Source organism: Epinephelus fuscoguttatus, linkage group LG16 (assembly GCF_011397635.1).
Source record: "Epinephelus fuscoguttatus linkage group LG16, E.fuscoguttatus.final_Chr_v1".
Taxonomy (NCBI): domain Eukaryota; kingdom Metazoa; phylum Chordata; class Actinopteri; order Perciformes; family Serranidae; genus Epinephelus; species Epinephelus fuscoguttatus.
In genome coordinates, this window is record NC_064767.1 from 32488759 (window position 1) to 32505118 (window position 16360).

Genomic DNA, 16360 nt, shown 5'->3' on the forward strand with positions numbered 1-16360 from the left:
CTGAAGTCCAAAAATGTAGTTTTGCTTTAGCAGAGTATGTTGGGGTCACTTCAAAAAGGTGCTTTTTTCCAGTCAGATACGATCAAGCATTTTGTCTATTCTGAGACGATGAGCAGCAGCATTATTCGAGGTCAAAGGTCACATCCACACAGCATTACAGTGTCTGTAGTGCTTTGAGCTCTGGATAATCATGTTACACCCATCATCATCATCATCATCATCATCATGTTATTAAATTCCCTGTTTCCTGATTATCGGACATGACCTCATGTTCATGGAACTGAGGAGAATTTTATTACAGTAACTGTAAGATTTTGATTTCCTTTGATTGTTTTTAAATGATATTTACATTGGACTCTTACATGCTACATGACATAACAGATCAGGTCCTTTGGGGGTTGTGTGGCTCCTTCCCATAATGTTTTGTGTGCATATTGTTTTGGGAATGAAATCAGATGTGAATATTTGGATGAAGATGTCTTGTCTATCAGCAGCTGTCTGCTTATTTGATTAGACCTGGCATCTGGCCTGAGGCTGCTGCAGTCTAGAAATGTTCCTGTAAGCTCTGTTTATTTGTACCAATAAGTCCGATAACAGGCATCAGAACCGGCATCTGGACCAGGAGTGCCCTGCTCACTTCTTCCTCTGTATTCAAGCATCAGCAGTGCATCCATTTGCGCAGCACAAACTGCCTCCTGACTCCAAATAGTGCCAGATTAATATATATTTTATTTGGCCTCCACCCGTCCTGCAGTGGTGGAATGTAATTAAGTACATTTACTAAAATAATGTAAAGTTTGAGGGTACTTGTACTTTACTTGTGTATCTCCATTTTATGCTACTTTCTATTTCTACTTCACTACAACTACACAAAGTGTTGACATTGTGCTTTTCTGCAAAACATGGATTCTTTACATTGGTGTGTTTTATATGTTTCATATCAGCTTTTCCAAAGTGACATAGTATATGAGCTGACTTTGTCATCAGGAGGCAAAGGGGATGGTGGATGACGTGTTGCCTTTAACAAACAACAAAAACCTGTTGTGTTTTAGCTTGTCATCGCTGTGTTTCAAGTGTCTTCATAGCCATCAAATGTGTGTGTATTTTAGTGACCCATCACTGTGTTTCCACCCAGTTTTAGGGTACTTGTACCTTGTACTTGTGACCCAGCCACCAACCCAACCTGCCTCTTAACTTCCTTCCAAAATATGTTGTGGGATATACAGTACAGGCCAAAAGTTTGGACACACCTTCTCATTCAATGCGTTTTCTTTATTTTCATGACTATTTACATTGTAGATTCTCACTGAAGGCATCAAAACTATGAATGAACACATGGAGTTATGTACTTAACAAAAAAAGGTGAAATAACTGAAAACATGTTTTATATTCTAGTTTCTTCAAAATAGCCACCCTTTGCTCTGATTACTGCTTTGCACACTCTTGGCATTCTCTCGATAAGCTTCAAGAGGTAGTCACCTGAAATGGTTTCCACTTCACAGGTGTGCCTTATCAGGGTTAATTAGTGGAATTTCTTGCTTTATCAATGGGGTTGGGACCATCAGTTGTGTTGTGCAGAAGTCAGGTTAATACACAGCCGACAGCCCTATTGGACAACTGTTAAAATTCATATTATGGCAAGAACCAATCAGCTAACTCAAGAAAAACGAGTGGCCATCATTACTTTAAGAAATGAAGGTCAGTCAGTCTGGAAAATTGCAAAAACTTTAAATGTGTCCCCAAGTGGAATCGCAAAAACCATCAAGCGCGACAATGAAACTGGCACACATGAGGACCGACCCAGGAAAGGAAGACCAAGAGTCACCTCTGCTTCTGAGGATAAGTTCATCCGAGTCACCAGCCTCAGAAATCGCAAGTTAACAGCAGCTCAGATCAGAGAGCAGATGAATGCCACACAGAGTTCTAGCAGCAGACCCATCTCTAGAACAACTGTTAAGAGGAGACTGCGTGAATCAGGCCTTCATGGTCAAATAGCTGCTAGGAAACCACTGCTAAGGAGAGGCAACAAGCAGAAGAGATTTGTTTGGGCCAAGAAACACAAGGAATGGACATTAGACCAGTGGAAATCTGTGCTTTGGTCTGATGAGTCCAAATTTGAGATCTTTGGTTCCAACCGCCGTGTCTTTGTGAGAGACGCAGAAAAGGTGAACGGATGGATTCCACATGCCTGGTTCCCACTGTGAAGCATGGAGGAGGAGGTGTGATGGTGTGGGGGTGTTTTGCTGGTGACACTGTTGGGGATTTATTCAAAATTGAAGGCACACTGAACCAGCATGGCTACCACAGCATCCTGCAGCGACATGCCATCCCATCCGGTTTGCGTTTAGTTGGACGATCATTTATTTTTCAACAGGACAATGACCCCAGACACACCTCCAGGCTGCGTAAGGGCTATTTGACCAAGAAGGAGAGTGATGGAGTGCTGCGGCAGATGACATGGCCTCCACAGTCACCGGACCTGAACCCAATCGAGATGGTTTGGGGTGAGCTGGACCGCAGAGTGAAGGCAAAGGGGCCAACAAGTGCTAAACACCTCTGGGAACTCCTTCAAGACTGTTGGAAAATCATTTCAGGTGACTACCTCTTGAAGCTCATCGAGAGAATGCCAAGAGTGTGCAAAGCAGTAATCAGAGCAAAGGGTGGCTATTTTGAAGAAACTAGAATATAAAACATGTTTTCAGTTATTTCACCTTTTTTTGTTAAGTACATAACTCCACATGTGTCCATTCATAGTTTTGATGCCTTCAGTGAGAATCTACAATGTAAACAGTCATGAAAATAAAGAAAACGCATTGAATGAGAAGGTGTGTCCAAACTTTTGGCCTGTACTGTATATACGAATTTTGGGGCACTATTTTTCTCAGGAAAACGTACAAACACTGCATGAGAAAAGCCTGTATAATAACAAACAAAAGTAACATAGAAATGTACAATGCTGACATTCATTCTGATGATTGGGGTGACATCTCAGAGGCAAATATTGTACTTTTTACTGTTGTTACTTTGTAAATGTAGGTTATTGTTACAAAATGAACTAATAGGTTGTAATGTATTATTATAGGTTAAGCCACCCTGCAGTGTTTAAACTAATTAAAATGAGCTCCACCTTTACCAGCTGCAACATTAAGGTGATGTACACATGAATTCATCAAATTTATAATTCAGTCTTTTATATAATGACGAAAACTGTGTCTGTCTGTGTGTCTGTTCCACGTCTTTCTCCTCACTGACTTGGTCAGTCCATGTGAAATTTGGCACAGTGGTAGAGGGTCATGGGAGGATGCGAATGAAGCAATATTACATCAATTGGCCAAAGGGGGGCGCTATAGCAACCAATTGAAATTGCAAACTTTGAATGCGCGCACACACACACACACACACACACACACACATATATATATATATATATATATATATATATATATATACATACATACATACATACATATATATATATGTATATATACTCTATATGTCATAGAGACATGAAACTTTGCACAGAGATGCCTCTCCTCATGAGGAACAAATTTGCCTCAAGAACCCATAACTTCCGGTTATATAGATTTTCCGCCATTTTGAATTTTTTGAAAAACACTTAAAATCGACCTCTTCCTAGGAAGTTTGACCGATCTGCATGAAACTCGGTGAACATAATCTAGGGACCAATATCTAAAGTTCCCTCCTGGCAAAAGTTGGAAAACTTACTAAAACTGAGCTTCTATAAGGCAATGAATATTGTGGAGGGCGTGGCTCATCACATAAAGGCAGTGCTTAATTTGAGCCGGAACGTACTGGAACACGTACCAGGATCTTTTCAGAAAAGGCCCTGGTGCGTTCTGGAACTAATTTGCATGGGTCTAGAACTTTTCACATCTAAAAACTACATACAGTATTGGCTGATGTCACTAGTGTTGCAGGGTGGAGTACCGTAGTACTACGGTGCCTCACGTACCACTACTGTGGGATAAGTTCAAAGTCCAATCGCAAGAGGGTGAGTGTCCATGCGCCGTCCAATAACGGCGCGTGCCGTTATTGACAAGCGCGTGCCGGCCACCTGGCACTCAATATGCTGCTGTAGTGGTTTGTTTTCCAGACATGTGAGTATCTTTGAGCAGTGAAAGTTATTATTTATTTCTTTTTACTTGTCGGCAGTGATTTGTTTTCCACAGAGCTCTATGTGTGAGCATTTTACTGGCATTTGCGACTAGCCTATGGCTGCTCCGCGACGCAAGATAACGGCTTATCGGCGACAGAGGAGTCCGACTCCAGGTCCAGTAGCCTAATTTCCTCTTTCGTTGGTGTCATGACTGCCCAGTAGTACCTTGACAACTGAGCCATGGCGGCACACAACAGTCCACAAACCTCACCGCACTTTAGGGACTGTTCTTTACTTGTCAGGGGAGGAGGGTGGCTGGTTGATTTTTATTTTATTTATTTATTTTATTTCAATCCCCCTTATGTTAATCACTTATTGATGCTGTTTTTGAAGTATGAATAAGTCAGTAAGTAATTTATTCCATTGAAATATCAGTGATGTATTATAGAAAAGTGATTTATCTTTTTATAAATGACAAAAGGCAAACCTGCCTCATTTTTGCTGTGGTATCGTGATACTACTCAGAACCGTGATACTTTCACTGGTATCATACCGTGGGTCCCAGTTTTGGTACCGTGACAACAATAGATGTCACAACCATTCCATTTGGAGTTGCGCAGTGAGGCGGCTCGGCGTTCCCCCACTTTTGGGAGTGGGGGAGCACTGCTCTCTCAGAGGCCCAAAATGTTCACCTACTTCTAATTTTACAAATTAAGCACTGCATAAAGGTGTATAACATCTCAAGGGTTTCACCAATCACCACGCAACTTTGTAGGCATATGACCACACATAATCTGAGGGGACCCCTCCATTATTGACTCCATCAAACAAAATGGGGGCGCTCAAGAGCTAATTTCTTATCTAGGCCTAACCGCCATATCGATTTTTACCAAACTTGGTAGATATGTAGAACAGGATGCCTCAAGGTGACTGGAGAAATTGAACTCTAATTGGCAACTGGGTGGCGCTATAACAACAGAAAAATGCTTAAAAATGGCTAAAATGCGACTGATTGCTGTGGCTCCCCCTGTGGCCAAATGTTTTGTTATTTTCCCCTAATTTTTGGTATGACTAAGTCATGGTATGGTATGCTGTACATAATCATGGAATCTGGCAGTGTGTCATTCTACCAGTGCGCCGCACTTTAAGTCAATACAACATACTGTATAAACATTTTAAGTATCTGCCTTTCAACGTGCTACCTCAACTACTAATGTACAGTTTTAGCCCACTAACTATCCGACTATTGGCAATGGTACTACTGTACTTTCAATAAAGCAATCGTACTATAAAATTCACAAAAACTCTGTCTGAATACATTCCTCTTCTTAATGGGTTCAGTTGACTATTTATTCTGCAATTTCCTATGACCTGTATCCCAAACACACACCATGTGAAACTGTACATGGGCAACTGTGCACTCAATGGGTATGGGCTAGTAATATAATATAGCCTATATGATTCTGACCACACTTTTTTTTTACTTTAAAACTTAAAGTTCTTTAAGACAAAAGTAATAGCATCAAAATATACTCGAAGTTCAAATGCTAATAAATTTGTACTTTCATCTAATGTAAGATTTTAAATGCTGTATTTTTACACTGTAGTATGGCGACTTTATCTCAAGTAAGAATACTTCTCTGTCCAGTGTCATCCTCTCTATTAGTAGCAGCTTTTTGTTGGCGGATGGTAGCAGGTGGTGGTTTCATGGTCTCTGCTTGTGTTTCAGGTCTGTCTCTGGACCACCAGACCGTCTCTGCAGTGTCTCGTGTCCGTCTGTCAGAGAGGGAGGAGGAGAGTCTGTCCTGTTACCTAAAGGCCTGTGATGCTTCTCTGTCCTACCTGCAGGAGCTTGATAAGGTGGAGTTTCATACATGTAGCGTTTGCATGTAGTGTTCATCAGTTCCCTTCTTGTTTATGGGTCTGAGTTCACAGTTTACCCTTTGTTAATGTAGTTTTTTTGTTTCTATTTACTGGTCTCCAGCACTGTTTAGTTCTTTAACATTTTCCAAAACAAATATTAAGTACTAGTTTGTGGTTCTGTATCTGTCAGTGGTGTAAAGTAACTAAGTACATTTAAGATACTTGTACTTGACTTGTATTTCCATTTCCATTTTATACGATGTGATATTATGACCCCACTTAATATATTTCACAGCTATAGTTACTAGTTTCTTTTCAGATTAAAATTTGACATACAAAACATTTATGGAAAACATTTATGAAATATGATGCATTGTCATAGATTAAACTGATCAGACAAATATAGGGTAGTTATAATTAGTTCCACCAAACCAATTTCAAAATTAAATTATTGCTTACATGTGACTGCATCAATAATAATAATAACGATCTGATAAAATAATAATTAGGGCCATTCTGATTTTATCTATGTTCATTCACTCTGAAACTCATTTGCTGTGCTTCTCTACTGACAATATTGTGGAGCAACAGTCAAAAGACAAAACCCAAAGCATTTAAAGGGACTGTTCAAGCAAATTCTAGACTGCTAAATAGCACTACAGGTGAGAGGAAAAATAGAAAAAAAAATGTATTTTTGATTTTGGGGTGAACTGACCCTTTAACAGTACTAAAGGTTTTAGAAATAGTGAGCATGAACTTTGTTGTGTTTGTATTTTAAGGTGGTAACAACACCCAGCACCAAGACAGCCAAAGCCGGTCTGTTTCCTCCACCTGTGGAGATCGAACTGGGCTACTTCATACAGGCTTCCTTACAGAGTGCTTACCTTTGTCTGCTGCAGAGAGGGTGAGTCCACCAAACCTATGTCAAACACTTCTTGCTGTCAGCATTGTTATTGTCTTTAATTACAGTAAATTGAATCACAATTTGCACAAAACAATACATTTGAATATAACCTCTTTAATTATAATTATGATATATTAGAAATGGTGTGATATTGGTATTGCCTTTCACCACCACTGTCCTGCACACACTCAACACATAGACATACACAGTGTGTGCCTTTTCTGCTATATGCCTCCCCTGTTTAAAGTAGAAGAAGTACTTTTAAAAACAAATCACCTATGAGCTTCAATGCCAAGGATGCACATTCAGTCATAATAAAATACCAACTGCCTTCAAATTGATTTCTGTTACATAGTCTGTAGTTGGCTGGAAGTCCTAATTTATCTCCCTGTGTTTACATTACATCACTGCTTATGCACTGTGATTAATGGCTGCAGTCTTTGCTTACTCAACCTGAACTGTAATGGAGGGAACCTTGAGCTTTTTCATCTGTTTTACAAAGTGAGCAGGAGAAGAAATTAAAGAAAAGCTTTTAAGCACCCCCTGACCTCAGTGCAGCACAGATGCATTTTGATTTGTGACCAGCAGGTGTCAGTGTTGCTCTTGGACTCGCAGAAGCATAGTAGTGTTGGACTGTCACTCAGATTCCAGTTTATTAGGGACACCCAAGCTTGACTAATGCTGTCTAATACAACAGCTTTGCAGTAACTTATGACATTATGTCAGGGTTGTAGCGATCAGTTTTTCTTAAATATATATATACTATAAATACTGAGATCAAGAACTTATCAAGTGACACCTGGGTAAAGCCTAAAAATTAAAGAGATATGATAATAATTAACGATGATTATTGTGATAATAGTAATAATGACATAGAAATTTATTTTGAAAATAACAAGGATGTAAATATACATTCATATAGATTACAGCATAACAAATTATAAATACCTAAATAGATTCTAAAATATCCAGGACTCTCCATTAAACTATTATTAAGGTCAAATCTTTTACCATCAATGACGTAAATAGGTTGGGCAAAATTGTAGTCAGAACATCAGTGGTGTTGTTTATGGCCTCTGTACGTGCCTCTGTAAGCAGTCTGATATTAACAGTTTATTATCTGTTCTTCTATCTACCATACAACATGTTTGTTAGCTTGTTCTTCTGCATATTTATTTTTTCAATGTTACACCTTCACAACCTATATATCATACAGATATACGCCTACTGTGTGTGTGTGTGTGTGTGTGTGTGTGTGTGTGTGTGTTAGTCATCTTGCGCAGGGTGCTCACCAACTGCGTAGGGTGCTCAGGGTGGTGGAGTCACGAGGGTCTCAGAGCTTCAGGAAGGTGAGCTGTCATACACACACACACACACACACACACACACACACACAAACACACACAGTTACTGTTTGCATTTCTAGCTGCTAAACATTCGTCATTCTATAGTGTATCAGGGCAAGTGTACATCAGTATGCCTACACTTTATACAAGTTAACCCGGCCGGCAATTTAATGATTCATATTTTAAAAAAATCTACACAATAATGATGGAAAAAAAATACTGTACACTGCTTTGAGCACAGAACTACTACATCTTAATAAGTACTCTCATCTATATCCTCATCTACACAGAATTTACAGTAGTACAGTAATATACAGTTGTTTCCTTCTAGTCTGCAGCAAGGAAGCTAGCAGAGGTGCTGCTGAGCTCCATGAGTGAGGACAGCTACTGGCCCCCGTTGGGCCCCCCACCCTCAGCCTGGCTCCACAGAGAGGGAGCTGCTGCCTCCAAAGACGCCATCTACCCCACTGTTAAACCTCCACAACGTTACGGCACTGACTGGTTTGTTTGTTTCATTTCTATGTCACTGCCTGTTTTTTGCTGTTGTTGTTGTTGTTGTTGTTGTTGTTTTTGCTCATGTTTCGTCTTGTTTCTCATCCAACTGTCAGTCTCCTGAGTGCAGTGGCTTTACCCAAGTCTAAAATTAAGGAGGGTGATGCCTCCCGGGATTACGTTTTGTTATTCCTTTGTGTCAGCTCACTATTGTGCCCACAGCAGTTCTCTCTAGGTGTCAGTTTCCTTTGTTGAAGTTGCACTTTCAGCCATTGTGCTATCAGTTTTGTCCAAAATACTTTCCTGCTAATAACTGTAGCACTTGGCAGTTGGCGCCAATCCTCTTTGTCAAGTGTTTTTTGTACTAAATGAGTCATCATCGGGGAGGCTTGAATCTGAGTCACGTCTCTACAAAGTAAAAGTACGCCTGTTCACATGGACAGCCAGGTAACAGACTTTCCCGAGAGTGCTCGTAGGCTAGCAGTTTACATTGGGTCATCCAGGGTGAGGAATCCCAGCACACCCAAATTATCTCACACACCTCTCCTCCTCTTATCACTGTGATGTAGAACTGTACTTGTATCAACAAGAAGAAAACAACAACTACTACACAGCTTAACACCTACCTACAACCTACCTGTGAAAATTCATAGGGCAATGAATTGGATTTTTCAATCGTGGTCTGACACACACCTGATTATGTAGTCTCCTAACTGATTAACTGCCATCATTATAGGTGTAGTTTTCAGGGGGGGTTATTGCCCCCTCAATAGCCCCGATTACATACAGACAAAATACAGATACTGTAAAAAAAAAAATATAAAGAGTGGTTTAAGGTTTAAAACAGCCTGTGCACTGTAATAAACAAGCATATAAAAGAGCATGTATGCTCAGTCAACTCACCCTGTTTAAATACAGAAATAAGAAAATAAACATCAGACTGATAAAAAAATGTGATACTGTAAGTGTAACTAGACTAAGAATGATAAAACATGCACTGACCAATGTGCCAGTGATTTCCTTAAATTCTTTCCTCAGCAGTTCGTGATGTGTTCGGCTGGACTGGGAAAACAGAAATCTGAAGCTAAAACCAATTACCTTAATTATCCTGTAATCACCTGTGCGGGGTCAAGGAACACAGCACACAGCTGTGTTTAAAACCTTTTACAGTTTTGGACTAGCTGAACCCTTTCTACTTTGCTGCTACAGCCTGTCAGATGTGAAATGACACAGCAGCCTCTGAATCTTTTCCAACTGTATAAAATAATGGACGTAGCTGCCCAGACATCACCCACTGGTTTGTGGACTCCTGTTTTGAAACCTTGAGGTCAGTATTTCGGCCATCACCATCTTGTTTTTTTTTTTTGGAGCCAGAAGTGGCCATATTTTGATGAGAAGGTGGAGCTGTGGAGGAGGGTGAGGTGAATCTGACTCACAGACTTTGGTGAAGCCTCACAGACAGCGTGCCACTCAAGGCAGCTGCACCCTTGGTCACATGCAACTTAAACCCTTGATTAAATGTAAATTTAGATTAAATTAGCTGTAGACCAAAACCATTTTTTGTACCAGGCTGTAAACATGTTTGTTCCTGTTGTGAAGTTGAGCATTATAACATGGAGGCCTACTGAGATTTATGGAGCCAGCCTCAAGTGGCCATTGAAAGGTACTGCAGTTTTTGGCACTTCCACGTTGGCTTCTTCTTCTTCTTTTTTTTTTTTGCCGCTTGGTCTTCTCACATGTTGAAAGTAGAAATCATACTATGACATATCACAAAAAGCAGAACAAACCATAGCATTATATAACATAACATAACATAACATAACATATCAAGACATGACATTGCACAGCATATGACATGACATGACATGACATGACATGACATACATAAAGGGACATAATATTCACAAGGGATGTGAATGTCCTGACATGACAGACTGGTTATCTGCATCAGCATACTAAATTGTGTCAGCGTTTTGTTGCCTCCTTTCTGCTTTTCCCTCTTTGGAGGGATCCTGCGTTCGTTGCTCAGGCCCTGCAAGCCATACTTAGTCACCACCACATGACTAATCCTGCCCACACTATCATAAGTGAAGATCTAAATCCATGTCTGAGATTAGAAGGAGAAGGGGAACAGGAGACTTCACCTCTGAGGAAAAGCTGTACTTGAGTATTGTTCATGGCTTTTGTCACCAGTTACCTCTTTTGAAAAGGCCACGGCGGTGTCTGGTAAATGTGTACTTTAATAGGACACGGAGCCGAGCGGAGAGGGAGGAGAGGCAAAGAAAGTGATGAATGAGAGGGATAGGAGAGGTAGAGATGGAAGAAATGAAGGAGCCAGTGTGTATGTGTGTGTGTGTGTGTGTGTGTGTGTGTGTGTGAGACATCTGAGATAGAGCTGTGTAGTGATACACCCAGGGTGGTCCGGATTGTGTTACAGTGCCACAAGTGAGACAGAAACTGGACACTCCCAGCAATCTGACAATCTACCTCTGGACAAGCCGTGTATGTGTGTGTGTGTGTGTGAGAGAGAGGGAGAGGGATAGACTTCCTGTTATTGGTACTATTTCCTGTTTCCTGTGTCCTGGCAGTTGCTTCTGTCCTCAGGACGTGGTGGAGGAGGCTGTGTTGCTGCTGCTCATCACAGAGTCCATGGTGAGACACACACATACACACACTGCCATCTCTAGTACTTACTCCACAGTTTGAACCTCTTTGTTTTCAAAACACATACAAGGAATAGACGCTCCCTTTAACAGAGGACCTTTCTGCTGAGACTATTAGCATCACCACCTTTCCCTTCCTTAGTTTTCCTCATCTTCCTCCTTCCTCCTCCTCTTCCTCACTCAACATCTCTGTCCATCCAGGCCAGCGGAGAGGCGGTGATCAGTCGTCTGCCAGACCAGGCCGAAGCTCGTCAGGCCAGCCTGCAGGATGCCACCTCTGTCTATGACCTGCTCACCATCGGCATGGCCAGGAGGGGGCAGTATGGCATGCTTTCCGAGGTGCAGTGACACATGCGCGCACGCACGCACGCACACACACACACACACACACACACATAAACAGACACACACACACACACACACACACACACACACACACACATAAACAGACACACACACACTCCATGCTGGAGGTCTGAGGGGAGGAGAGCAAAAGTGTGAGAGATGTGTTAGTGAGAGCTTTGCCTTTGCCAAACTTTTTAATGAATGTCCTTATCACTTTGAGCAAGGGGATTATGTGTCTTTTTCTACTTCTTTCTCCAATTTTTCTTTCAGTATCTCACTTCAAATTCCTCCTCCATGCTTTCTCTAACTTTTTTTTTTGTCTGACAAACTCTGTTATCCCCCTAATGTGACCTCTACCCAGATGTAAGAAGCTGGGGAGGCGGAGGTTGAGGGGCTGTCTAAAATTAGGTTTGTCTACCTGTCTGACTGATTCATAGATAGCATCAGTCATCCTATAAGGAAGACCACACACACACTCATATACACCGATGTAGTTCCACTCAGACCAGTGGATCAGTTTGCTGATATATGAGGCCAGTATGGGCCATGTATTAAGAATTAGATGTCAGCCGGTCAGTGTCATCCATCTCTGATGAATAAAATTCACATTGATTGATTACAGACTTACCAAAGCATTAATCAATCTATGAGATGTCTGCAGTCGGTTCTGATTTTAATATCAAATTTAAGTTGGAGGATACACATGTATGTGTATAAGTATTATTATATGGTTGGATGCATACATCTTACTGTACGTCCTTGTAGGAATATAATTAAACGAAAATGCTGTATGGTAAAAAATTCAATGATTTGAATTTTTTGCAGAATAAAGTTAGCTAATGGCAATAATGGATGTATTCAAATCCTGCAATTAAAGAAAAGCAGTAAAACCACAGTGGAAAAATATTCCATTATGAGTAAAAGCCCTGCACTCAAAATGTATTTAATAAGAGTAAACTCTGTTACTTCTTTTAGTGTCATGGATTATTGTATATGCTAAATTATTCATTTGAAATTTCGGTTGCATTCATGTGGCAGTAACTGGTTAAGGGTCAGGACTCAGGACATTTTTAACTCTCTTTTAACTCCACCAGTTTGGTCTGTGGGGTGGATTAAAGGAGAGTAATTGTTCGGAAACATGTAGGTGCAAGGCTGTCAAAAAAAACTACATAGGCTACATGAAGAAAAACACCTGAACACTTACTACCTACCACAAAAAAGACAACCACCTTGAGGTTGGAATTCTGCCATCAAGTTCAATATTTTGGCAATTATAGGATGGATTGCCATGACATTTGGCACACACATTCATATTTTCCACAAAGTGAATTGTCATAATTTTGGAGATGCCAAAGATGTTGCTCTTGCGCCATCATCATGGTAAATATATTGAATGCTTTTGTTCATGAAAACATACATGCAAAAAGGCATCCCCTCATTCTCTGCTGTATTTTGTGTTTAGTGCTAATTTGGCAAATGTTAGCATGCTAACAAACTACAAACTCACCTGAGTAGATATAGCTGTGGCTGAAGCCGTTAAGTGACCCACCCATCAGCTACATGACTCGCCCACCATACCGATGTGATCAGCCTTCTTTGCCCCTTGGTCCGTAAGCGGAAGCCCTGAAGAAAATGCTAAGTTAGTATTTAGCTAACTAAGAAGTAGTTGGGTTAAAATAGAGTTGGTTAAGGGTTTAGGTTAAGGGTTACAACCTGTTACTTCTAAAAGTCAATCACGTCTTTATATATAATGAATGAAGTAAATTAATACAGCAGATAATTGCGACGTTTGGCCTCACAAGAATGTTGCGTTGTAAACTGTAAAACTGTCATTTTGAGCATGCAAGCATAGTTCAAAGAAGCACTGTGAGATAGACTTCTGGTCCTGTTAGCAATGCTACTTGCTAGCGTTTTACCTGTGGGTAGTTCAACCATGAAAATACCTTAAAATTGCAAAAAATTGGTAAGAAGTATAATGGTAGTATAGCTGTCAAGTACCCTTAATGTAGAGTAAAAAAAATCCTGTACCTTAGTGGAGTAGAGGCATCCATCCATCCACTTTTCCTATTCAGGATCATGAGGGGGGCTGGAGCTCAGTACAGATTGCCAGACTATCACAGGGCTGATACAAAGAGAAAGACAACCATTCAGGCTCACATTCAAACTTACAGGCAATTTGCAGTTTGCTGTTTCCTGCATCCTGATTTGTCTGAGCTAGTTTCAGCTCTGCATATTAATCCCCTAATCAGGGGTTAAACTGGTATGTGTTATGTGTGATTTAGCAGGGTTAACCAGGGACAGCTCCATTTCATTTACTATATCTAGTAGCCGCAGTGACAATTGCAGTTTCATAATAGCAGACTTTTTAAGTGTTTGTGTATGTTTAATTGACTCAGCTTGATTCATTCATTGTATCGTTAAAGAAATACCTACAGTATTCACAGTAGTACAATTAGCTACATTGAGCTCTATACAGCAGGATGTATTTGTCTGCATGTTAAATGGTCAGCAGCTTTTCTAATAAGTGCACATTATTTAATCAGGATATTAAGCAGACCTTTTTCCTGATTTAGCTCACTTCTGCATGACTGACAACATCTGACTGAGCGCCGCTCCACGCCATCCTCTGCTCGTCCACACACACATCAATCACATCATTATGTACTGGAACAGCACTGAGTGGGTGGTGAGTGGTGACTGACAGTCATTTCAAGCTAGAAAAATGTATTCAAGAAGAGTGGCCATTCAGTTTAGTGACTATGTAAATGAAGGAAAATGAGGGAATAAATTTAATGTTCCTAACCCTGGCTTTCCTGACTTGAAGATTGGTATACTAATGGCTTAGGACAGTTTGAGCACACATTTTTCATGCATTTCACATCTTTTTTTCAGCTCAGTTTGGGTTTACCCAGCCAGACGCTGCCTGAACTTGTACCTACGCATCCCACTTGTATGAATTATATCACTAAAACATATTTGTGTGTGTGTATTTCACCCTGCAGTGTCTGGAACGAGCCATGAAGTTTTCATTTAACGAGTTCCACCTCTGGCACCAGCTGGGCCTGTCACTCATGGCGGCTGGGAAGGTGAGCTCATTTCTTGTTATATACCAGCAACAGCCCCTCACACACACCACGCCACACCCGAAGGCGACATCCGTCTTCAGCCATACCTCTGTCCTGTACACTGCTGCGCTCTTTCCTCACTCTCACGTCCAGACGTGCAGCAAATAGAATTCACAGATGAGTGTGCAGTCTGCTTGGAGAGGACGATGGGTTAAGTTTTATATGATGTGAACAATTCAAATGTTGCCAAGTAAATTAATTGCAAAAGAAAGTGCACTAAAAGGGGATTCAACTACCTCAAACCATCTACTACAGAATGCATCGTCCTTCATGGCAACTCCCATACGCTACTGCATAAAAACAGCTTTGATTGATGGGGAAATACTATTGAATCCATTTGCTGCTAAATAAAGAAAATATTCTTTTGATGTTAAAAAACTGTACATTCTTCAAATGGGAGTCATCAAAGGGAGCTGGAATAGCTTTCAATCCCCTCTCTTTCTCTCTCTCCTCCTCACTAGGTGTGTGTTTGCACCCATGTGTGTGTGTGTGTGTGTGTGTGTGTGACAGAAAAATTGATCTGGGTTGCAGGATAAAGTGACACTGCAGATCAATGGAGAGCTCTAGAAATAGGCTGCTCCCTAGAAGGAGAAGGGGCCGCCTCAGTGTCGTCAGATCCGCTTCTATTTAGGGCCAGCCGGGTGTGTGTGTGTATATGTGTGTGTGTGTGTGTGTGTGTGTGTGTGAGTGTGTGCGTGCGCATGTACGTGGTCCATTAATGATTGACCTACATGTATTAAGTGACTGTGTGTCTAAATGGGTCTATTAGGGCTGTGTAAGGACAGTTGATGTGTGTTTGATACACTCGTTTAAAAGCGATTTATGTCATCTGTGACTGCATGATAACTGGCTGCTGCGTGCACATGAATCACAATTTGTCAGTGACATTGTGTGTGTGTGTGTGTGTGTGTGTGTGTGTGTGTGTGTTCTTTTCAGGGGGTTGGTGCTGTGTCTGTATTTAAAGAGTGTGCCAGGATGAGACCGGAGGATCCCTCATTGCCCCTATTGGCTGCGAAAGTCTGCATTGGTCAACTGCAATGGGTGAATACACACAAAACCTTCACATAGCCTTGTATACACAACAATGTGCGGGAGTCAGATACATGCACATGCAGTTCAAAGTCTGAGCTGTGAGCTCAAGCCATAGACATTAAGATTAGAATTTGTTTTTTTTTTTGCTAACAGGGCTCTTTCTGTGATATTTTGCTCTACCTTTCCCAGAGATACTTGTTGCAGTGATACCTTTGAATTTTCTGTGGATGAGTTTTCTGTAGGTGGAGCTGTTTCCCCTGTCTGTTCAGCTATGTGATGGCTTTTGCTGCTCCTGTCTACTCCTCTGTTTAGATAGTAGATACAGTGGATACAGATTAGCAGATGTTTGAAGGGCTCCCTAGATAATAATTCTGAGGGTTCAGGAGATGATCATAGTAAAAAGGTACAAAATGTATCGGTGCAGTACAAAATTAGTTTTTTTTTCTGACTCGCCAATGTTTTGCTTTTTTCCT

At 40.9% G+C, this 16360-nt stretch overlaps 1 protein-coding gene across 2 annotated transcripts in view; it reads left to right on the forward strand.

The window, feature by feature from the left end:
- Window positions 1–16360, forward strand: part of ttc7a (tetratricopeptide repeat domain 7A) — a 71270-nt gene that overhangs the window by 17964 nt on the left and 36946 nt on the right. For both annotated transcript variants that reach the window (XM_049600381.1, XM_049600382.1), the window contains exons 5-12: window positions 5847–5977; window positions 6760–6884; window positions 8155–8233; window positions 8562–8731; window positions 11311–11374; window positions 11587–11724; window positions 14733–14816; window positions 15792–15896. In XM_049600381.1, the coding sequence (XP_049456338.1) occupies window positions 5847–5977; window positions 6760–6884; window positions 8155–8233; window positions 8562–8731; window positions 11311–11374; window positions 11587–11724; window positions 14733–14816; window positions 15792–15896 (896 nt within the window). The remainder of the gene's footprint in view (window positions 1–5846; window positions 5978–6759; window positions 6885–8154; window positions 8234–8561; window positions 8732–11310; window positions 11375–11586; window positions 11725–14732; window positions 14817–15791; window positions 15897–16360) is intronic.